Source organism: Neomonachus schauinslandi, chromosome 1, assembly GCF_002201575.2.
Source record: "Neomonachus schauinslandi chromosome 1, ASM220157v2, whole genome shotgun sequence".
NCBI lineage: Eukaryota > Metazoa > Chordata > Mammalia > Carnivora > Phocidae > Neomonachus > Neomonachus schauinslandi.
This window is the reverse complement of record NC_058403.1, coordinates 125,408,987-125,433,043: the sequence shown is the minus strand read 5'-3', so window position 1 is coordinate 125,433,043 and position 24,057 is coordinate 125,408,987. Positions and strand designations below refer to the sequence as shown.

Sequence of the window (24,057 nt, the reverse complement as noted above, 5' to 3'; positions counted from 1 at the left end):
AAAGTATCACGTCATCTGCGAAAAGAGTTTGACTTTCTCCTTTTATTTCTTTTTGTTGTCTGATTGCTGTCGCTAGAACTTCTAGTACTATGTTGAACAATAGTGGCAAGAGTGGGCATCCTTGACGTGTTCCTGATCTTAAGGGAAAGACTCTCAGCTTTTCCCCATTGAGGATGATATTCGCTGTGGGTTTTTCATAGATGGATTTTATGAACTTGAGGAATGTTCCATCTATCCCTATACTCTGGAGAGTTTTAATCAGGAAAGGATGTTGTATTTTGTCAAATGCTTTTTCTGCATCAATTGAGAGGACCATATGGTTCTTCTCCCTCCTCTTATTAATGTGTTCTATCACATTGATTGATTTGCGAATGTTGAACCACCCTTGCATCCCGGGGATAAATCCCGCTTGGTTGTGGTGGACGATCCTTTTAATGTATTGTTGGATCCTATTAGCTAGGATTTTGTTGAGGATTTTGGAATCCATATTCATCAGGGATATCGGTCTGAAATTCTCCTTTTTGATGAGGTCTTTGCCTGATTTGAGGATTAAGGTAATGCTGGCCTCATAGAACGAGTTTGGAAGTTTTCCTTCTGTTTCTATTTTTTGAAACAGCTTCAGTAGAATAGGTATTATTTCTTCTTTGAATGTTTGGTAGAATTCCCCAGGGAATCCATCAGGCCCTGGACTCTTGTTTTTTGGGAGGTTTTTGATCACTGCTTCAATCTCGTTACTGGTTATTGGCCTATTCAGGTTGTCAATTTCTTCCTGTTTCAGTCTTGGCAGTTTATAGGTTTCCAGGAAGGCCTCCATTTCATCCAGATTGCTCAGTTTATTGGCATATAGTTGTCGATAATAATTTCTAAGAATTGTTTCTATTTCCTTGGTGTTAGTCGTGATCTCTCCCCTTTCATTCATAATTTTATTAATTTGGGTCCTTTCTCTTTTCTTTTGGATAAGTCTGGCCAGTGGTTTCTCGATCTTATTAATTCTTTCAAAGAACCAACTTCCAGTTTCGTTGATCTGATCTACTGTGTTTCTGGTTTCTAATTCATTGATCTCTGCTCTAATTTTTATTATTTCTCTTCTAATGCATGGCTTAGGCATCGTTTGTTGTTTTTTCTCTAGTTCTTTAAGGTGTAGAGTTAGTTGGTGAATTTGGAACTTTTCTATTTTTTTGAGTGAGGTTTGGATGGCTATGTATTTCCCCTTAGGACCGCCTTTGCAGTATCCCATAGGTTTTGGACCGATGTGTTTTCGTTCTCATTGATTTCCATGAATTGTTTAAGTTCTTCTTTGATTTCCTGGTTGACCCAAACATTCTTGAGCAGAATGGTCTTTAGCTTCCAAGTGTTTGAATTTCTGCCAAATTTTTTCTTGTGATTGAGTTCCAGTTTTAAAGCATTATGGTCTGAGAATATGCAGGGAATAATCTCAAGTTTTTGGTATCGGTTGAGACCTGATTTGTGACCCAGTATGTGGTCTCTTCTGGAGAATGTTCCATGCACGCTCGAGAAGAATGAGTATTCTGTTGTTTTAGGGTGGAATGTTCTGTAAATATCTATGAGGTCCATCTGGTCCAATGTATCATTCAAAGCTCTTGTTTCCTTGTTGATTTTCTGCTTAGATCATCTGTCCATTGCTGAGAGTGGAGTATTGCGATCTCCTACAATTAACGTATTGTTATCAATATGACTCTTTATTTTGGTTAACAGTTGGCTTATGTAGATGGCTGCTCTCATGTTGGGGGCATAGATATTTACAATTGTTAGATATTCTTGTTGGATAGTCCCTTTAAGAATGATATAGTGTCCTTCTGTGTCTCTAATTACAGACTTTAGTTTAAAATCTAATTTGTCTGATATAAGAATTGCTACCCCAGCTTTCTTTTGAGGTCCGCTGGCATGGAAGATGGATCTCCATCCCTTCACTTTCAGTCTGGATGTATCTTTAGGTTCAAAATTAGTCTCTTGTAGGCAGCGTATGGATGGGTCCTGTCTTTTTATCCAATCTGCAACCCTTTGCTGTTTTATGGGAGCGTTTAGGCCATTCACGTTGAGAGTGATTATTGAAAGATACAAATTAATTGTCATCATGTTGCCTGTGAAGACGTTGTTTTTATAGATTGTCCCTGTAAATTTCTGTTGTATATCACTCTTGGGGTCTTTCTCCTTTTATAGAACCCCCCCTTAATATTTCTTGCAGGGCTGGCTTAGTGGTCACATATTCTTTCAGTTTCTGCCAGTCGTGGAAGCTCTGCGTCTCTCCATCCATTCTAAATGACAGCCTTGCCGGATAAAGTATTCTTGGCTGCATGTTCTTCTCATTTAGTACCCTGAATATGTCTTGCCAGGCCTTTCTCGCTTGCCAGGTCTCTGTGGATAGGTCTGACATTATTCTGATGTTCCCCCCTCTGTAAGTAAGGAATCTCTTCCCCCTCACTGCCCTTAAGATGGTTTCCTTGGTTCTAAGATTTGCAAGTTTTACTATTACATGCCGGGGTGTTGGCCTGTTTTCCTTGATCTTGGGAGGGGTCCTGTCTGCCTCTAGGACTCGAATGTTTGTTTCATTCCCCAGGTTAGGGAAGTTCTCAGCTACGATTTGCTGAAATACATCTTCTAGGGCGCCTGGGTGGCTCAGTTGGTTAAGCGACTTCCTTCGGCTCAGGTCATGATCCTGTAGTCCCAGGATCGAGTCCCGCATCGGGCTCCCTGCTCGGCAGGGAGTCTGCTTCTCCCTCTCCCACTCCCCCTGCTTGTGTTCCCTTTCTCGCTGTATCTCTCTCTGTCAAATAAATAAAAATCTTTAAAAAAAAAAAAATTATGAAATACATCTTCTAGTCCTCTCTCTCTCTCCACTCCCTCCGGGATTCCAATTATTCTGACATTGGAAAGCTTCATGGTGTCACTTATTTCTCTGATTCTATTTTCATGGATTCTGAGTTGTTTTTCCCTGGCCTCCTCTTTTCCCTTTTTATCTATTATATTGTCTTCCAGGTCGCTTATTCTCTCTTCTGCCTCAGTTACCCTAGCTGTTAGATTATCTAGATTGGATTGGATCTCATTGATAGTATTTTTAAGTTCTGCCAATTCACCTTTCATTTCTGCCCTTAGAGACTCTATGTTGCCATTAATTGATTTCTCCATTCTAGCCATTGTCTTCACAATTGCTAGCCTGAATTCCATCTCCGACATCTTGGTTATATCTGCATCCATTTGTAAATCTGCAGCATAAGTCATAATCTCTGAGTCTTTTCTATATTGGGGGCTCCTCCTCCTAATCATTCTGATGATGGGTGTTTGAGGGAATGTATAGAGTCCAAATTATTGACCAAAACCCAAGCAAGAGGCATCTGTTTTCTTGGGACCTTAGGGTTGCTGGCCTCTTGTTTTCCCAGCCTGTCTTCTGCGGGAGGGGCCTGCCGCACTGTTACTCAGGCAACCCTGTTTGGGCGGAGTTGCCCTGCCCCCCTTTGGCGGGGGATGGGCTCAGTGGGAATCAGTCTTTGGGGCTTTTGTTCTCTGGCAGCTTTCCCTGGCGGCTTTCCGCGTCTCTTCCGCTAGTCAGAGCAGAAGAGACCGTTTCCAACCCTCTGCCTCAGAGCAGAGAGATCACAGTCTGTTCTTCAGTGAGCTCTCCAGGCCACACCATCTCCATTTCTGTCTGTGCTGCTATAAACTGCAGCAGCCTGGGTTGTGCGCCCCTCCGCAGCGCTCCCAGTCCTGCCTCCATGTTGGGGCACATCTCTGCCCTTTGTGCTTCTAAAACCACCAGCCATTCACAGTTTGCCCGCGCAACCCCGCCACTCCAGGTTTCCGATCCGGGGGCTGCAGTTCACAGGCGCGACCCTGCTGCTCCGGGTTTCCGCCCGGGGGGCTGCCCCAAAGTCCTTTCCCAACGCTACTGGTTTGCAAGTCTGTGCCCCTCCGCAGTGCCCGAGGCTGTCACTCACCGGCGGTGCAGGATTCCCACGGCCAGGCACCTTCCCGCTGCCATTTATCCTCCGATATCTGCCCGCAGGGCTCTCCGCTTCATACCTCAAAACCAACTGCCTGCGATATTGTGTTTGTAGAGACCCAGATCTTCTTACATCTCAGGCTGGTTTCGTGGGTGCTCAGAGTGGTCTGGTAGATATCCAGCTCAATTCCAGGGACCAGTTGAAATAGGGTCCCCTACTCCTCCGCCATCTTCCCCCCGCAAACAACAGTTTTATTAGCCTCCCCCCACCCCCCAGGGCTCTCCAACTGGCTCCTGGAGATGGGGGGAGTCCCACACTGCTGTCTCTGACCCAGTTCTCTTGGCAAATGGCACCACCTTCTAGCTGCCCTGAGCACTATCTTGCATACCTAGTCACCCACGTTGTAAAAAGTCATTTGTGTTAAGTTTTGGACACCTACCACCATCCCTTTGCTGCCAACGCCACCCTGACTGAAAGGCCAGCCACGCAGTTCATGCTGCCCTGCTGTCTCTCTGTTTAGGTCAGAATTTCCATGATGGCTCCCGATTTTCTGAGGATTATAAATCAACCATAAAATTTCACCATGCCCTGAGACTTCGCATATATTAGCCAGCAAGTCTGCTCTTACTCTCTCCTGCTTCCATTTATGATGGAGAAACCACCCCTCCTTTTCTCTGTTAGTTGCATTTTCTGTGACTTTGGGCTTTAGGTCAGAGCTTGCGTTTGGAGTCAGGAGTCCTGTGTCTGCCACCTCCTCCCAGTCTCAACTCACCAAATGCTTCACCCAGGTCCCTAATCTTTCCCACCTGCAGCTTCCTGATCTGCAAAAAGAGGGAGATAATTATACCTGCCACCATGGCCCCGACCTTTTTGAAATTTAAGGAGAATAACGTGAGTGGGAAAAGGCTTTGTCAGTGTCAGAGATTAGGCTGCAGATTCTCAGTCCGTGGGTGTAATTAGTGTCATGTGTAAGTACAGAATCGTTAGTGATGTTGGCATGCGTTGGCCCTGCCTCCCTCCTTACCAGCAGTCTTGACAGGGTAATATTTGTCATGGTAGCTGCTGTGGGGCTGGCACAGAATTCAGTTTTATTATGTTCATTCATCAGGCATTGAGAGTGGGTCTACTGTGTTCCGGAAACTATGGGAATTCAAATAGAACGCAGCAAAATTCTCAGACTCCAGGACCTGAGGTCTAAGAGGGATGATGAGTCATTAAATCCACACATTGTTGAGTGCCTGCTTGTGCCAAGCACAGTGCTGGGCATCTGATGGATGTCAACTATACATTGAAACGAAGGACTCAAGAGATAGTTACAAAAGGAGCTTTGGTTTGGGTGGCTCAGTCGGTTAAGCACCTGACTCTTGGTTTCAGCTCAGATCATGATCTCAGGGTCCTGGGATCAAGCCTTAAGTCGGGCTCCCTGCTCAGTGAGGAGTCTGCTTGTCTCCCTCTCTGCCCCTCCTCCCGCTCGCACTCTCCCTCTCTCTCAAATAAATAAATCTTAAAAAAAAAAAAAAAAGGAAAGAAACAGCTTTGGTTTGAGAAGAACCTCTTCCAAGGTCCCTTTTGACCTGTTCATTGGGAGGTAAATACTGTCTCCTACCCCTGGTTGAAAACACAGATGGTCTCATGACTTTCCTGATCACTTGTCAGTAACTAAAAATTCCATGTTCATTTTAAGTCACAAAACACAGTCCAAGCCAGTAAATATAAGGTCTAGTCAGTATATTATTCAACACGTCAACCCTCAATTCCCCCCTTCTCCCAGAACAGGCCCAGCAGCCAACTCTTTCTTGCAGTCCTCCTACCCTCACTTCCCACTGCTCTTTCAACCTGACCAAAGTGCAAGCAGGGGGAAAGGAGAGGGAAAGACAACTGGAGAGTTCTTCCTTGAGACATGCTGTTGTGAGGTGGCTTCACAGCCTCTGGGTCTGGCTAAAGTTTAAACCAGATTCTTTCTCTTAGGGACCCTTTTCTGGGTTCTTCTAAGACTCCCCTACTGGGCCCCCTGCAAGGGGAAGCCCCTCCTTCAGCTGCTGTCCCCCAGGCCACCCCTCACCTTTGCAGACTGCCCTCTTGGGCAGGAGCCCTCTCAAATGAGCCCAGGCCGCCACCTCTGTGCCCGGGATGGGTGCCCCTTCGGGGCCTCGTCGAGGAGTGCAGGACCTCCCAGCCCAGTTACCATCGTGTTGTAACACATATATTTCTCCTAATCGTCTTGCAACCCTGGACAGAAAATTTCCTAGATAGGGAGACTTGTAGAGCATTGCAGTCCCCAAGTAACAAAGACAGGGTCTGAGGCCCTGTCTCTCTGATCACAGCCTGTGGTCTCCCCGTGAGTCCTTGCTACTGGACTCTCAAGGGCAAAGGACCTGCCCCGGGGCCTGGGGTAAGCCACCACACCTCTCTGGGCCTCGGGTCTTCATCTTTCACGATCTCCAAGAGCCCTTTGCATTCTAAGACTGTGTTGTGAAATTGCTGAGTTGAGGTTTCCTGGAAGGTGATGGCAGAGAATTCTGCAGAGGCCTCACCCCACGTCCCATGTGGGAGGCAGCCCACAGTTCAGCTCTTTACTTCTTGCTCTAACACTCTATGTCTCCCACTCTGGGTCTGGCTAAAGTTTAAACCAGATTCTTTCTCTTAGGGACCCTTTTCTGGGTTCTTCTAAGACTCCCCTACTTAAACAAGTGTGGGGAAGAGAGAAACGCCGTTTAAACAGTGCTGTCATTCTGCTCCCTCCATGCTAATCTCTAGTGGAGAGGGACACAGCTGACATTTATTGGGCACCTACTATGTGCACCTATTATGTGTTCTGAGGTTCTTGCATATCTTAATTCCACTCAACCTCACAACAACCCTATGAGGCCAATACTTTTTTTTTATTTTTAAGATTTTTATTTGTTTATTTGACAGAGAGACAGCGAGAGAGGGAACACAAGCAGGGGGAGTGGGAGAGGGAGAAGCAGGCTTCCTGTGGAGCAGGGAGCCTGATGCAGGGCTCAATCCCAGGACCCTGGGATCATGACCTGAACCGAAGGCAGACGCTTAAACAACTGAGCCACCCAGGCTTCCCAAAGCCAATACTTTTATGACTCCTTTTTTTTGAAGATGAGGAAACTGAGGTACAGAGCAGTTAAATAACTTTTCCCAAGGTCACACAGCTACTCAGGGATAGAGACAAGACTTTCAACCTGGGCAGTTTGGTTCCAGAACCTGTGTGCCCAGCTCTGCCCTAGACAGACCAAGGCTTGAGGCATTCTTGAGGGCTTCTGGGGTACAAAGCAGGAGGTGGAGAAGCATCCTTGTCCCCCGACAGATTCCCAAGAAGCAGAACCCAAGTGCAGGTTGTGGGAAGAGAAAAGCAGCAGAACCTGGGGGCGTACAAAAGTGTTTTAAAACCCCCACGGGGCTGAGCACTGACTGTCTACTCCAGCAGCCACCCCTGAAATAGGAAAGAAGAGCTCCTAATTTGGTTTAAGCCTCAACAAGTCTCCAGCGAGAAGACGAATTCCTCTGACTCTGGCCAGCACCCAGGAATCAAATCTTGTCAGAAGGAAATCGGGAATAACCATTTCTGAAGGGCCCCCTTAGGGTAAATACAAAGTGCTGGGAGAGCTCCAGCGACTGTGACCGTGACCCCACGGCGGACCCACACCTGCGAAGCCACCTGCGCACTGCCTCCGCCCATTCACCGTGCTGTTCTTAGTTCCCACGTGCCCACACCTCCTGCCCGGCCCTGGACCCGAGTGCACAGCCAGTCCCACTCCATCGTCATCCCTGCGGCCCAAGGAGGCCCTCTGGAGCTCTAGAGGCTCTCCGCTGCCCTCCACCTCCTCTACCCATCTCTGACCTGCCTTCTCCAGCCAGTCTCCCTCTCTGCACATTAGAGACCTATCACATAACATTCGCTGCACTACATTGCTTCTCCTAGTTGTTTTCTTTATGTTAGCTCATTGTTTCCTTCTTAATTATGAACTATTCCAAACATATAAAAACGGGTGCTCAGCATCCAGAATTGTCAACCTTAATGTTATTTGCTACAGACCTTTCATATTTAAACATGAAACCAAAGATTTCAATGGAAACCTCATTTGTGCTCTGTCCTGATTCCATTCCCCTCCCCACAGGCCAGGACTGCTCTAAATTTGGCATTTATCATTCCCACCAATGTTGTTCCAGTTTTACCATATATGTATATAAACCCTTTATAGGATTGTTTTGCATGATTTTAAACTTTATATTAAGTTGTATCATACTGTGTATTAGGGCTCTCCAGAGAAACAGAGCCAGTAGGATGTTTATATAGAGAGAAAGAGATTTATTTTAAGGAATTGGCTCACAGGATAATGGAGGCTAGATGCTCCAGATTAAGGGGTCAGCCGGGGGATCCCTGGGTGGCTCAGTTGGTGAAGCGTCTGCCTTCAGCTCAGGTCATGATCTCCGGGTCCTGGGATCGAGTCCCACATCCGGCTCCTTGCTCAACGGGGAGCCTGCTTCTCCCTCTGCCCTTCACCCTGCTTGTATTCTATCTCTCTCTGTCAAAAAAATATATAAAATCTTTAAAAAAATATATTAAAAAAAAGAGGGGGTCAGCCAGTTGGAGACCCAGGGAAGAACCAATGTCCCCGTTCAAGTCCAAAGACTATCTGATGGCTGATTTCCTTCCCCCTGGGTGGGGTTGTTGTTGGCGGGGGGGACCACTCAGTCTTTGTTCTGTTAAGGTTTTCAACTGATTGGATGGAGCCACCCCACATTACAGAGGGCAATCCACTCTACTCAAAGTCTACCGATTTAAATATTAATCTCATCCAAAAACACTCTCACAGAAACATCTAGAATAATGTTTGACCATATCTGACCATCATAAAATAGTTGACATATAAAATTCACCACCACATAGTGTTTCCCTCTGCACCTTGCTTTCTTTAATTCTCATTTTGTTTTTGCAACTGCTCATGGTGACCCAGGTAGTATTTCATTGTATATACACCATAGGTTATGAAGCTTTTTTGTTGATGGATGTGGGTTGCTTCCACTTTTCTCTGTCACAAACAGGAGAGGGCATAAACCTTCTCATACACATATGGGAGAGTTTCCCTAGGTTAGAGGTGGGCATCCTACTATAAGCAGGCCAAATCCAACCAGGTACTCGCTTTTATAGCTACAGTTTGATTGGAATGCGGTCACATCCATTCACGTCCTAATTGTCTGTGGCTGTCTTCATCCTACAAGGGAAGGGTTGTGTAGTTGTGACAAAAACTGCGGGCCCACAAAGCCTACAATATTTCCTCTGTCACCCTTCATAGAAGAAGTTTCTGACCCGGCTCTCAGCAAGTACCTAGGAGCAGAATGGGCTGTGCCTGTCAGCGGCTCTTATATGGCATTGCCAAGTTGCTTCCCAAAGTGGCTATCTGAATTTACCCTCCCAGAACAGTGTGTGAGACCTCCATTTCTCCACACCTTCTCTTCCCAAAGGTTTGCCTGCCTGCTGCTTGTGATTCGGTTTTTCATCGTTATTTCGTATGTTTGGCTCTTTAAACATACATCACTTATTCACTTAACAAACACCAGTTAAGGGATTACTGCGTGCTGGGTACTACCAAGCTAGAGCGGCCCCATTTCTCAAGAGAAGAAATGGAGTCACCTAGTGTCAGACTCACGCTTCAAGCACGGTGGTAAGGCTAGATGGCTACGGGGGTTGTGTAGACTTGCCCTGGAGAGGGTAGCACTGAGAGAAAGAATCAGGCAGCTGACAATATTCTGCAGGCCTGAGGATGCTCACGTGGGACATAGAACAATTTGGCTCTCTGCCCATAGTTTCTGACAGTCCAGGGCAACTGTGTCGTAATTCCTAGCAGAAAGGACCTATATTTCACACAGGCGTCAGTAATGGAGGTTAGTAATTAAGCTGGTTTTGTGTCTTCTCTTTGACCTTAGACAATAAAACACCTGTGATTATAAGAGAGCACGAGTATGTGAAAGGGAAGCTCCATGATGACACAGCAAGAAATAGAGCTTTCTCAGTTAAAGTTACCAAGATGGCCAATAAAGACAGGAAAAGGGTGGTGGAGTGTGAGTGAGCGAAATCTTCATTTGTCGGCTGGGAAGTCAATAAATGATGTCTGTGGCTGATAACTCAAGGAATCAAAAATATGTAGAAATATGGGGGAAGCTCTGGACAAATGAAAGGCAGAAGCTGCGGGGACGGGCGCTGTGGGACGAGCAAATGTGGGGCATGGAATGTTTTTCTGCACCAGCCTTTCTTTTCAGCCTTGTTTCATTTTATGATCAAAGGTATGTGTTACTCTGATACCTTTTAAATTAAAATGCAGAAGTTCAAAATAGAGCATGACTCCTGAAATATTTATAGAGGAAGTGATATATATGTAATAATCTCAGACAGGAGTAGGGCGGGGAGCAGGAATAGAGAGATTTAAATTTAGCCATGAGATTTTAGTTATGGAAGTGGGGAGCCAGGGGGCCATCATTCCAATCTCTCTCTACATCTATATATAGTTTTACCTCGTTGAAATGTCCCGTAATAAAGAGTGGGGTTTTTGTAGGGGAAAGAAAAAAAAAAAAAAGCATGGGTTGTGTAGTCCGGCGGACACAGATGAAATTCAGCTGGGCCACTTGGCGCTGTGGGCAAGTCACTTGAACTCCTGGGTCTCGGCTCCTCATCTGCAGACCGAGTGTGCACCCACTCTGTATGACCACTGGTGTTGGGCGCAGGGGTTAAATGACAGCCTGACTGCAAAGAGCTGATCATGGCATAAAGTGTGGAAGTGTGGTAAAAATGTTCGGGTTTGATTTGTTCGGTTGCTTCTATTTTGGGTTTCATGAAGTTTGGCTCTAGATTTTGAGCTCTTCTCAGGCATCTTCTACTTAGCTCCACACATCTAAGTATGTCCTGCCTTACCTGTCTGTGTTCACTCAGCTAGCCTACTTCACCTACTGAGTCCCTGAACATCTAGTGTCCACATGCCAGGCACTGAGCTGGGGGCTGAGGAGGCAGAGATGCGAGGCTGTCCCCATCCCAGGAACACACAGGTCAGTGGTGGGGAAAGCTGAAAAGGTCAGAATAAAATACAGCAGGACAACTTGCAGTGATAGAGATATGCCCACAGGGGATCTGGGGCATACAGGGGATGCCCAGTGCGGCCTGAGCTGGGTTTTGAAGGATGTTAAGAGTTCACCTGGCAAAGAAGGAAAGCACGGCGGCCGGGTGGCATGTTGGGTCATGACATACAGAGGCAGCAGCAGGAGTCACAGTTCTGAAAGCTGGAAAGACCTGAGCCTGTTTAGAAAAATACTTCAGTTTGCAGCAGGAGAGTGAAGAAGAGCTAAAGCCCAAATCGTGCGGGGTTATTCAAGAGCACCCTCTTGAATAAATGTGAGCTCAAATTTGCATCTTAGTAAGTCATTGCAGTAAAAAAGGGAATGGGAGGTTGGAACGCATTTGCTCTCAATCTAGGAAAGAAAGAAAGAGAGAGCTCAATCAGCTGGCTGCCCCAACAGAGCCTCCCAGGGTCACGTATCTTGATGTGCCTAGCACGCAAAACTCAGATTTTGTTAGGACGTCTGTAGAAAAGTAGGCCCCGAAGGGCTGGCTCATGACAAAGAAAGCTTTGGGATACATACACCCAGGATGAGGTAGGAGGCTACTCTTCAGTGCCCAGCACTGGTGGCTGCCGTCCAAATCAGGCCCTCCTATTTCCCAGGGAGCTGCGGGCAGGATGCGAGGTACGCTCAGAACTAGTCCTGGGAGGCGTGCAGAGGTTTCCAGGGAAGGGGAGGCCTAAGGTTTGTCCTCATCAAGACAGAGGGCAACCTGTAGGGAGCAGAGTGTTCCTGATTGCCCCCTAATGGTTCATAACACCACCCACCCGTTCTGGCCCCTCACTCCATGCTCACCTGACCCCTTCTACAAAGACATTCTTCAGACAGAGCACAGTTCGATGATGAGGTCATTTATCTGCAGTACAGATGCAGAAATGTCCACCATCCTGGCCTCCCGAAATAAGACCCAACCTTAGCCCTCAGGTATCCCTGATCCTCCCTGGATCCTCAATGGCTGTGACTGCATTCAGGGATGAACTATGCTCGAGATGGTTCAACCTCTCCATCTAGACTTTATGACATGCTCCCTAACTCCACCTGTAGCCGCGATCTTAACTCAGTGTGCTTGGGCTTCGTACTCTCCATCCCTGGGTAGCAACAATCAGGCAAAACCACCAGAGAGATGATCGGGGCTTGAACCAAGGCTGGGCAGTGCGGCAGGAATGAACCAGGGCACATCGGGGCAGAGGCTCAGTGGTGCTCTGACCTGGGAGGTGAGGGAGAGGGAGGTGCTGGAGGTGATCTCATGTCGGAGCCAGGTAGGAACCTGGGTGTTCCTGAGAGTGGGAACCACGTCTTCCCTGCTTTGGTTCTCCATGGAGAGGCGGTGCTAATGCTGGGCTCATTAATTCAACTGATACCCTACTGCTCCAGGTCACTTAGGGAGAAAAGAACAAGTCCCATGACCCAACCTGAGAAAATCTAGCACGTGGAGGTCGGATGAGGGAGAAAGACCTAGTGAGGGAGACTGAGAAAGAATTGCCAGTGAAGTAGAAGGAAGAGCAGGAGAGAGCTGCATCATGGAGGCCAAGAGAGAAAAGTCCATCTTCTGTGACAAATGTGGCCGGCAGGTCAAGATGAGTGCAGAGGAGCATCCGTCCAGCTTGGTAACGTGGCAGTCTTCGCCATCATGGCAAAGACGCAGTTTCAGTGGGGTACTAGGGACAGATAATGACTTCTTGCTCATTTATTACTGGAACAAGTCATGCTGAGCATTCGTCCAAAACTTGAAAGTCAAATAAATGTGTAAAGGGTTTCCAGGGACTCTTATACCCTGCCACGGCCCCCGTCAAGTCTAATTTCCCAAGGGGCCCAGTCTTGCCCACCTCCTCCCCACACAAGCAGCTCTAGCTGCTGGGATGCCAAGATCTTTAACTCCAAATAAAGCATCAGTTGTACCCTTGGGCCCAAATGATAACCCTTCTAAAAATGCTGCTTGTCCTCACCTTTTTAAAAACACAGTAACGATCAAATTCCTCGCCTGCCCCCACCAGCATCATTTATTTTAGTAACTACAGCCATAGCAAGGAAATAGCAGTAGGAAGGGATACGATCCTCACCATCATAGTACCAGGGACCAGGGCTTTTATCAAATGACTATGGGCAGGAAAAACCAAAAGAAAAAAACAAAAAACCAAGCCACTAGATGGAAGTCTTCATTCAGCTGCCTGGGGGAGGAGCAGGAACGATGCCAGACTGCACACACGCATCAGGTCCATTGGACCATCACAAGTGCTCTGGTCTAAGGCAAATAGCAGTGATAATAATAGCCGCCGTGCACAGAACACCTACTCGGTGCCTGGCAGCCGGCCGAGCGCCTTACCTGCAGTGGCCCCTCTAATCCTTGAAGCCTCCCTAGCAGGTAGGGAGCAGTATCATCCTCATTTTATGGATGAGGGGACCGAATCTTAGAATTATCCAAGCAACTGGCCCAAGCCGCTGAGTGGAGGAACTGGGTTCGTGAATGAGGTCATTGTCTACTCAGTGTGGTATGCAGCTCAGGGTGTGACTCCGATGCAGGACTGATCCAACGAGGGGAGGAAGAGAGTCAGCCAAGGCACCATGCACCCAAGAGTGGGGGCTAAAAACTTAGAAGTCATCCTTAATTCTTTTCTTTCCCTCTTTCTGCAACTGCTCCGTCACCAAAACCCATCTGTTCCTTTGGCAAAATAAGTCTTAAACCTGTCTGCTTCTCTTCGTGGCCCCTCTAAGCGCCCTAGTCAAAGCAGCCACCAACTCCCTCGGGCTTTTGCAGAGCTTCCTGGCTGGGCCCTCGGCACGGTCCCCTGCGTCCGACAATCTCCCCTTCCCTCAGGACTCAGGGGACCCACCGACCGCGCAGATCACACCTGTGCCTGGCTCAAAACCTTTCACGGGCTTCCCAGCAAATCCCACCTCCCTTCCCTTGCTCCCGAGGCCCTGCCTCCTGGATCTGGCCTTTGCCTACCCTTCTCACTGCACCCCCTCCAGTCGCTGCTGATTCCCCCACAACCAGCACAGAGCCCGGCACAGAGGAAACAATGTGCTGAAGAAATGAATGCAAGAATGAGTGAGCAGATAAATAAAAAAGCTTTGCAGAGGAAGGCACGTTTGAGATGAGCATTAAAGTGGGGTAGGGGTAGGCGGCAAGGCCTAGGGGCGTGAGGTGGTAAAACGAGGTGTTCTAGGAATAGGCACTGACACAGGCAAGGACATGGAGGAATGCCGGGAACAGCCCAGGAGGCGGCATGGGCAGGACTGGAGGCAGGTCTGTGCAAAGCTGGGGTTCTGCAAGCCGCGTGTGCGCTGCGAGCCCCTGGAAAGCTTTTCAAACACAGATGGTCGGGCCCCACTCCAGAGCCTCGGAGTCAGACATCTGAGGTAGGGTCTGAGAGTTTGCCTTCCTCACAGGCTTCAGGTGGTGTTGATGCTGCTGCCCCAGGGGCCACACTTGGAGAACAACTGGGGTCTCCAAGTGTGCTGAGGACTCCTCCTCATGGAGGCGAGAGCAAGACAGTTCCAGGGAGGGAACTTAAGGCAGCTGCACTCCAAGCCAAGAGCAGTTCGAATTAACACCGGCCGGCAGTGAACCCACCCTTGCCCCTGCCTGTAGCCCTCCTCCCCCCAGTTCACGTGTGCTCTCTCTCTCCCCCTCAAAGCCGTGCAGACCTTGGCTTCTGGCAGCCCCTCCCCACAGCACTCAGCCCCGCTCTTCTCCTTCATTGAATTGTATGCTTTGAAGGCATCTTTTGTTTCTCCAGCAAAACTTACAAATCCTGAGTCCTAGTCCCTCCAGACCACCTAATCTCACACACCAATTCACACCGATGCGGCTATGACAGACAGGAGACCTGGTGTTAAGTCATGTTCCACAGAGGAAACCATCATCACGTGCTGATGGTAGGAGTCGGCTGTGTTTGGGCAGAGGAGAGAGAAGGGGAGGAGAGATGGTCCCCTGCTGGCCTTCCCAGCACGCCATGCGCTTAAAGTTCACCCTGCAGTGCAACTCTGACGTTGGTTCGTACTCTTTCCTATGAGAAAAGAGGGTAGGAGTGGTTCCAGGGTTATGAGCAAGTGTGCTCATGTTCACAGCATCAGCCTAGTGACTGTACATATTCATATTTGGTATTCATCTTGCCTTCACTCCCAGAGAGAGAAGATGATCAGAGAGGTGAAGTTAATTTGCATCTGCTTCAACCATAAATGTGAGGGGACCAGGTGGCTAATGTGCAGGTCCCACAGTTTTAAGTGCAGTTGACATTTCTTCTGCAGGCCTGACCGCACAGTGCTCGGCCACCGACGTTCTCCAGGCCTTCAGGGTTGGGCCCACAATCTGCTCAGCTCCACTCAGCTTACAGGGCTTGGCAGGGAAAACTCAGGACATGGGCATGGGAGATGGTTTGGTTTGGTTTGGTTTGGTGACCTTCCTCGTGCTGGTGGGCAAGGTAGCTCTTTATCTCCGTGATGCAGCCCAAAGAGGGACCAGGAGTCCTGGCTGTCCCATTACAGGAAAAAGACGGAAAACAATCCTCCCCAATGAGTGTCTCTCTTGATTCTGATAGGCCTTTTATTTTCCAAAGCAGTCGTGTTCCAGCCCACAGTCTAGACACCTGCTATGATTTGGTGTCCTGCACTAGAACGAGGCATTTGCCATGGGCATCATTGTGAGAACTCGAGCAGGGTGATTGCCTTTGGCGTCGAGTTTGTGATCTGAAAAATGGCATTGGCAAAGTGGCATCCAAAGACGGGAAAGGGGGCTCCCGAATGTGGGGACTGCCGCTGTGTGAAGGAGGCTGAGGAGAGGGCTCGGCCAGAGCAGCCAAAGTCAATCCTCAGGGACGCCTCAGGTAGCCATGGCCGGCTGGAATAACTATATTCAACAATATTAACTCTATTTTCACTTTTTCTGTGTTCTTCATGCTCTGGCATCTGGGGCCTCGCTCTTAGGGCGAGACCACCCCTCGCAGAGCTAGCGAACCTTTGAGATAGTAAACCACTTGCCACGCTTTTGCTGTGCAGACCAGCGGATCCTGAGCACATACCCCCACCCGCCTACTCTTTCTGGCTCTTACACTCCAGGAAGCAGTGTTCCTCTGCCCTAAGCATCCCAGGTGGCCGGAGACCACCCCAGGGGCCCAGAGACGGCTGAAATTCTCCAAACTACCCAGTCCTAAACCTGCTCAACTGTTTACCTTGCCTCACCAGTTCCTTCCCATGAAAACTACAATAAAGGCTTTTGCCCACGCTTTCCTCTCAACCTTTTGCAACCAACCCTGGTACTTCCTCCTCTGGCCCTGCATGGTGGGGCTGCCCCTCCCCTTGGGAACTGTGAGTAACATCTTTTCAATGTCAGTCATCTCCTGATCTGTTCGCCTCACCTTACCTAAATAAAAACAAAATCTTGGGTACATTCTGTAGGGTTTGGGGAGCTGGTTTTGAAAAACCACTCTTCGTGTCTCCATGAAACCCCCAAACTGTATGCACAGTATTTATGTTCATATGTATGTTTTTTTTTTAAGATTTTTATTTATTTATTTATTTATTTATTTGAGAGAGAGAGAGAGAAACAGCATGAGAGGGGAGAGGGTCAGAGGGAGAAGCAGGCTCTCCGCTGAGCTGGGAGCCCGATGTGGGACTCGATCCCAGGACTCCGGGATCATGAGCCGAGCAGAAGGCAGTTGCTTAACCAACTGAGCCACCCAGGCGCCCCCATATGTATGTTTTGACAGTGGATAAAATTCTAGAGCCATGCTAATATGATGGCCACTGGCCACAGGTGGCTATTCAAATTTAAATTAAATTTAAACAGGGGCACCTGAGTGGCTCAGTCGTTTAAGCATCAGACTCTTGACTTTGGCTGAGGTCATGATCTCAGGGTCCTGAGATCGAGCCCCGAGTCGGGCTCTGTGCTGAGCGTGGAGCCTACTTAAGATTCTCTCCCTGTTTCTCTGCCCTCCTCCTCCCAGTTCATGTGTGCTCTCTCTCTCCCCCCCAAAAAAATCTATTAAAAATAACAATAAATTGGGGCACCTGGGCGGCTCAGTCAGTTAAGTGTCTGCCTTCGGCTCAGGTCATGATCCCAGGATCCTGGGATCGAGCCCCGCATCGAGCTCCCTGCTCCTCGGGAAGCCTACTTCTCCCTCTCCCACTCCCCCTGCTTGTGTTCCTGCTCTCACTATCTCTCTCTGTGTGTCAAAAAAAGTCTTTAAAAATAAAAAATAATGATAAATTAAATTTAGATAATATTAAATTTTCAGTTCCTCAGTCATCCTTGCCACATGGTGAGTGTTCAGTAGCCATGTCAGGGCGCTGTGATGGATGGTGCGGACATAGAAGAGTTCCATCATCACAGAAAGTTCTATTGGGCAGCACTGAACTAGAGATTTCATCAGCTTTTCAAGGACATCCATGACCAGAAAATGTGAAGAGCCACTAAGTCAAACCAGGGAATCTTCATTTAAGGAGCCAGAAACTTCACTGGTAGTTGAAAGCTCTGCATTATGACAGGGGCAATGAACAAATCTGCCTTTGAATAATATTTTAGCTCTAAAAATCCAACTCTAAAGGCCCTTAAAAGACATCCAGATTTTATGCTTTATCGTTTATCTCCTCCCCCCCTTTTTGGAGAGAGACACTTGAATTCTAAAAATATTTGCTATAAGAAAGGTGCTCTAAGTTCCCCAGAACCTCTGCCCGGTGCAAGTCACGGTGGGAAGGGAGGGAAGACGGTCCAGTGGCCTCGTATCCTCTGATGTGTGTGATCTTTCTAGGTGGGCGAGGCAGTCCTGGAAAATGCCCGGCTCATGCTTCAGACAGAGAATATCCAGGCGGGTGCGGACGACTTTAAAGAGAGGTAATATCTGCCACAGAGGGGACAGTCCTTCCACTCCCCCAGACTCTGGGCAAGTCGAGTGATGCTGTTCTGGGGTCTGCAGGACTCACTGCCAACCGCACAGAAGGCTGGAGTGGGATGGTAGAGGTCCCCGGGAGGATCGGAGCAAAGATCGTCCAGCTCGAACCCTCCTGATAGACACAAAACCAGGTCTTAGGGCTCAGAGATTTTGCCCAGTGTCACCTGGTTCAGAGCAGGGGTTCTCAAACCGTGGCTGCTTCAGGACCACCAGGAGCTCTTATAGAAAACACAGATCGCTGTGCCCCACCCCCTGAGTTTTTGGTTCAGTAGTCTGGGGTGGGGCCCAAAATTTACATTTCTAACAAGTTCCCCACGATGCTGATCCTGCTGGTCCGGGGAGCACACTCGAATAACTGCTGGTTTTGAGCAATGCTTCTCAATTGCAGCTGCATGTTAGAATTACCTGGCCACTTAAAAATGTCAATGCCCAAGCTGCACGGACTAATTAAACCACAGTCCCTGGGGGTGGGGCCTGGGCCTCAGAATTTTTAACTCCCCAGCCTTGAAAAACACCTCTTTGAAGTCTAATATAGTGTTTCCTAAAATATGGTGTAGATAGCACTGATGAAGATCATCTTAAGTGGTATAAGGATAAACATTTTCTTTTTAATAGTTATGTATTTTTAGAGTTACCTTCTATTTATGACTCATGAAACTTTTTCCACCATAGTACTACAATTTATACTGGCAATTTAAAATTTATTGAACATAAAGAGCTTTTCAAGTTTACTGATTTAACATTTACTTTTTAAGTAGATGAATTTAAGGAACAATGTAAAATAAATAATGACAGGAGAGAGACGCATTTAGGGCAAAATCACGATGGTCAGTGACGTTCGGAAACACTGGTCTAATGGAGAAACGAAACGAAAAAGACCTTTCATTGATAAACACAGCGATTTTGAGAATATTCTGTGGGGAAGGTGTTCTGGATGTTGGGCAATTGGATGGGTGATGGGATAGTTATTTAAGGAACATTTCCCTAAGTTGGTAAAGACAAAGAGGAAAGGCATGTCGTTGGGAGTCTTTGAGGAAGTCAGTGATCCATTCCACTGCCATTCTTATCTTAGGATAAGAGTGTTGTGATGAGAAGGAAAATCTCCACCATCTCCTCATTCCCAGAGTCCTTTTCTTTCTATAAGACCAAGCTTCTCCATCTGCTAAAAGGGTCCCCACAAGCGGCCACTCTGGAGTCACGGAGACTCTCAGTCAGCTGGCGTTGCTGTCTCGGACAACACTGTGCTCGCCAAGGTCACAGGAGCACAAAACTGAAGCCATCATCCAGCCACCGCAGCTTACTGCACAGCTAAAGATAGTGCCAATAGACATGAAGCCATTTGTACTAAATTTAAGATAGAATTTAATTAAGTGTGAAGTCCAGGTAGGATGTGACCCAAATTTCTTTCGCTCATTCATTTATTCATTATGCGTTCATGCCTTCATCCAGCCACTCAACCAAGTAGCAGGGGCTTGGTCTGTTTTGTTCCCCGCTGCATCACCAGTGCACTTCATTACTGGGAATGAAGTGAAGGGGACCTCCGGCAGCTCACAGTTTAGTGTCAAATACAGAGGAGTGAACAGACAGCAGCATCACAGAGTGGTTGTGCCATCACTAAGGTGAGCACAAGTGAAATGGGGACATTTAGTCTGGCCAGGGAGGCTTGACAAAAGAGGTGACGCCTGATTTGGGCCCTAAACTGGTGACCAGGCCAATGAAGGAGGCATGACTTTCCAGGCAGAGGAGGCAGTATGTGCTAAGGCAGAAGGACATGAGAAAGCGTGGTGCATTAGTGGCCACCAAGTAGCTCATTATAACTGGGGCATATGGAGTGAAGGAAGGAGGGGCAGCCAATGAGGCTTGAAAACCAGGGAGAGACCAAATCCCAGAGGACCGTGTGAGCCATACCAACGAGCTCAGAGATGACCTGAGAGGAGACCCATAGAAGGGATCTGAGCAGTGGCTCATCATGACCGGATGTCAGCTTAAAGGGAGATTTGTACTGGTAGAGAGGAGAGGCGGGGCAAATGAGCAAGAAGCAACGGGAGCAAACGGGCTGGCTGGATGGCAGGGCAGGGTGTGTACTGGGAGCCAAGGTTAGAAAGGAAGGCAAGATCAGATTACTAAGGGGCCAGAGGAGGACACTTATGGCTCTGAGTAAATGGTGACCCAGTGTGTTTAAGGATGGCCCCTCTGGGGGCAATACTGTAGGTCAGTTGGAGGAAGACAATCTTATAGCTCAGGGTCTGCCTGGGATGGTGGCCATGAGCAGACTTCAGAGATGGGTCAAAGAAATCATTGGCAGGGTTTGACATATGCAGCCTGGAAATAGAAAGCAAAGATAAGTTTCAGGCTTTGAACTTGGGTAATTTAGAAGATTTGTGGTTCTACTGACTAAAATAGAAAACTGTAGAAGGAAAGCTGGTCTAAAAGTCAGGGATAGATAATGAATTTGGCTTTGAGCAAGCTGAGTCGAGCAGGTGGTAGAGCAACCAAGCAGAAATTGTGGTATTTCTGAAGATGCTGGGCCAGAGTGGCTTGCAGGTCAAGACAGAAAGTTCTGGGTATCACAAGCAAAGAGATTCTATTTGAAGACTTTGAAATGGGGGGGAAAGGAAAAAAAGATAGCAAGAGAAAGCTAAAAGCTTAACAGCGGCTTTGGGAGATACCACAGGGATGTGTTAAATGCTTAGAGGACTTCCAAAAAACGGTTTGTAGGACACCTAAGACCTCCCATAATGCTGACTGGAGCACACCCTGGAAGGGGCCAGGCTCCCTGGAGAGAGAAGCAAAACAGGACTTCAAAGGCACAAGGGGGATTCTTCCGGCCCCGGTCAGCAGGGACCAATCCCAGTGATATGGGTGGGTTTTCATTCCAGCTGGAAGGCCAGGACTTGATTCCAAAAGGACTAAATGTTAATAAAAATACAGTCCTTCATGAAGAATATATATGGGTAGAGAATCTAATCCTACATATAGAGTAGATAAAAACGACTTCAAAAACCAGTTCTTCGGGGGGAGGGAGATTCAAAGGTGCAGGTCCGACTCTGAGGAAAGTCTCTAGCGATATGCCACAGGGCTCTGTCCTCGGTTCCTGCATTTACTATTTTTAACTGTAAGGTGCATGAAAGCTACCTTGGCATGAAAGGGCAAAATGGCAGAAGACACAAAGCCAGGAGGGCTGGCAAGGAGAAGAATGATCCTAACACATTGGAACAATGGGCCAATGAAACTGAAAGAGGATATATATGAACTCCTATTTTGGGGTTCAAATACCAGGTGCACCCAGAAAGGACAGGGTAGTTGGACTTGTGAAAAATGGTCAGGGACTCTAATTGACAGGACACCCAATATTAGTCAGCAGCAAATACAGCTGGTCAAAATCAAATGAACAAACATGCAAACAAAAACCCACAAAGCAAACCTTAGGGCCCATGATGAATAGAATTAAAGGGTTTTAACAAAGGAGCAGACAGTCCCCCGGGACTCTGAACTGATCAGGCAACATCTGGAGTTTTGCATTCCAGTCTCTGAATCATATTTTGAGAAAGATGTGGACCAATTAGAGCATTTCTAATCATTCCATGCATATATTTGAAGCCTGAAGGTGGATGCTAAGAATACAAAGTCCCTGCCACTGATGATGAGGGATATGGAAACCAATTTATATGAATAATGGGGGAACTGGGAATGTTTAACCTGAGGAACAAAAGGCTCGGAGGAAGTGATGAGGGAAAAGAGAATGATATAAGAGACTAGACTCAATATTTATAGGACTGCCAGAAGGAAGGATCAGACTAACTTTGGATGCTCCAGTGAGTGGAACTCAGACTCTTACAGGAATGAAGACTTAAGCTCTTGAAGGAAGAAATTTCCATAATTAGATCTGTCCTAAAATGGAATGGTGATGGTGGTAGGTGATGAGTTCCCTGTCACTGGAAGTAGTCAAGTAGAGGCTACATGATCACCTATCAGGAATGCTGTCGAGGGACACCAGGGTGGTTCAGTTGGTTAGGCAACTGATTCTTGATTTCGGCTCAGGTCAGGATTTCAGAGTCCTGGGATGGAGCCCCATGTCAGGCCCCCATGCTCTGCGGGGAGTCTGCTGGAGATTCGCTCTTCCTCTCCTTCTCTCTCTGCCCCTCCCCTGCTCCTGCGCTCTCGCTTGCACTCTCTCAAGCACCCTCTCTCTCGAATAAAGAAATAAATCTTTTTTTTTTTTTAAAGAATGCTATCAAGGGATTGTCACTGGGTAAGAGTTTGAATAGTTGAATCCTAAATTCCCTTAAAACTCTAAAACCCTAAGATGCTTTCTTCAATGAGTAATGTGAGATTTCTCCGTTCTATGGATGGATGAAGGTAAGGTGTGAAATGTGGCTGAGGGTACAGCTGGGTGGAAGGCCATAGAAGGAAAGGAGTAACACTGAGAGAAATTGGCAAAGATGTTGGGTGGTTTATAGAAAGAAGGCTCTGTGCAAACCAGAGATGGAAAGAACTCAGGGGGGAAGTTTCAGATTTGTGTCGATGTGTGTGCCTATGTGTTATTGTATAGGCTGCAAGTTTTTAAAGCTCTGGATATTTCGCATATAAATCCAGGTTTCCCATTTCTCTTGGAGAGAACTGGCACACCCCTTCCCACGCAGCAGTAACAGAAAGAGCTGAGCAGCAGGTCCCCTTTCGTGAAAGATGAGCTGTCCTGTGGGCTTCAATCCCCACCTCTCCCTGCTTCCCAGACCCGGCCCTCATCCCTCATCTATATTCCCCACTTGGCCCCTGAAAGCATTTGGGTTTGCAGCCACAGTTTTAAAATTTCACACGGGCTCTTTGGAGACAGAAACCGTGTTTTTCATTTGGGGATCATTAGCCTGTGCTTAGCAGATTCTCAGTAATGTTTGTTAAAGGATCCTCTGGGGAAAAGGATGACAAATCAGAATAATGGTGACATGCCACACCCCCCTACCTGGATCTCAACTCCTGGAGAAGCCTTCCCTAGAGTTCTGTGCTTCCAGGGCCTCATGAGCGTGGCAGCCTGTGAAGCTAGGTTATCAGAAATTGGCTGCCATCACTTTCATTTTAATAAATCAACATGTAACACTTGCGTTAACAGTGCCCTCAGAGCTGTTGGAACGGTGACTTCTAACATCCATTTGTCTATCACATAATTGGCCTGTTGGTAACATTTGTAATCTGATTATTTCCCCTTTGGGGTTGCCCACCTATGCTGATTAAGCTCCTTTATCCGCAGATATGAAAATGAGCAGCCATTTCGAAAGGCAGCGGAAGAGGAAATTAACTCTCTGTATAAAGTCATTGATGAAGCTAATTTGTCAAAAATGGATCTGGAGAGTCAAATAGAACGCCTGAAAGAAGAACTCTGCTTTCTGTCAAGGAGCTACGAAGAGGTAGGTGGGGGCCGGGCGGACGCTGGCTTGGTTGCAGCCCAGAGGCCCGCGCCTGTCTGGCGGAGCCGGCCATCGGTGAGGCTAGCTCCTGTCGGCCTGTCCCCCTCGCCTGCCAGGGGCTGCGGACAAAACACGCCCGAATGCTTGCAGTGGGTGAGGTGACGGCGGGAGTCTCAAGTTCAGACGGCTTCAGGCCCCGGGCTGGGACACAAGGGGAGGGGAAGGCAGGTCCACACTGGAGAGTGAGGGGGCCTGTGTCGAGCTGGAGAGAGAGCATCCCCTACCTCAAGGCCTTGTATTCCAGGTCTTTTTTTCTTTCTTTTTTTTTTTCTTTTTTAACGCTGCACTGAACAAACAAAATAACTCTGAAGCTAGACCCGGGCTGGGGTTTGCACACACTCGTTAACGAAATTCCGTCAGCTCACTGAGTGACAGGACTCAACGGGACCTCCCCCCATGACTCCGCCCAGTTGCCGGCAGAGCGCCCCCACTCAACCACCTCCCACGTGTCACTGTCTGAGCCGGCATGGAACGTGCTTTCAGCCAAAAAAGTCAAAACCCATTTAACTCCGCTTCCCTTGGGAAGTTCCTTCTTTCGTCCGCCCTCAGGCTGACCACGGGCACTAAGGCCACTTCCTCCTGCTCTTAGCTCCGCCGCTTGCCGCCACTCTCCACCACTCACCC

General features: G+C 47.8%; 1 protein-coding gene across 1 annotated transcript in view; it reads left to right on the top strand.

Annotated features, from left to right (window-relative positions):
* Positions 1 to 24,057, top strand: part of BFSP2 (beaded filament structural protein 2) — a 64,285-nt gene that overhangs the window by 19,666 nt on the left and 20,562 nt on the right. Inside the window, exons 2-3 of the mRNA XM_021678704.1 lie at positions 17,831 to 17,913; positions 23,217 to 23,373. Coding sequence (XP_021534379.1) covers positions 17,831 to 17,913; positions 23,217 to 23,373 — 240 coding nt within the window. The remainder of the gene's footprint in view (positions 1 to 17,830; positions 17,914 to 23,216; positions 23,374 to 24,057) is intronic.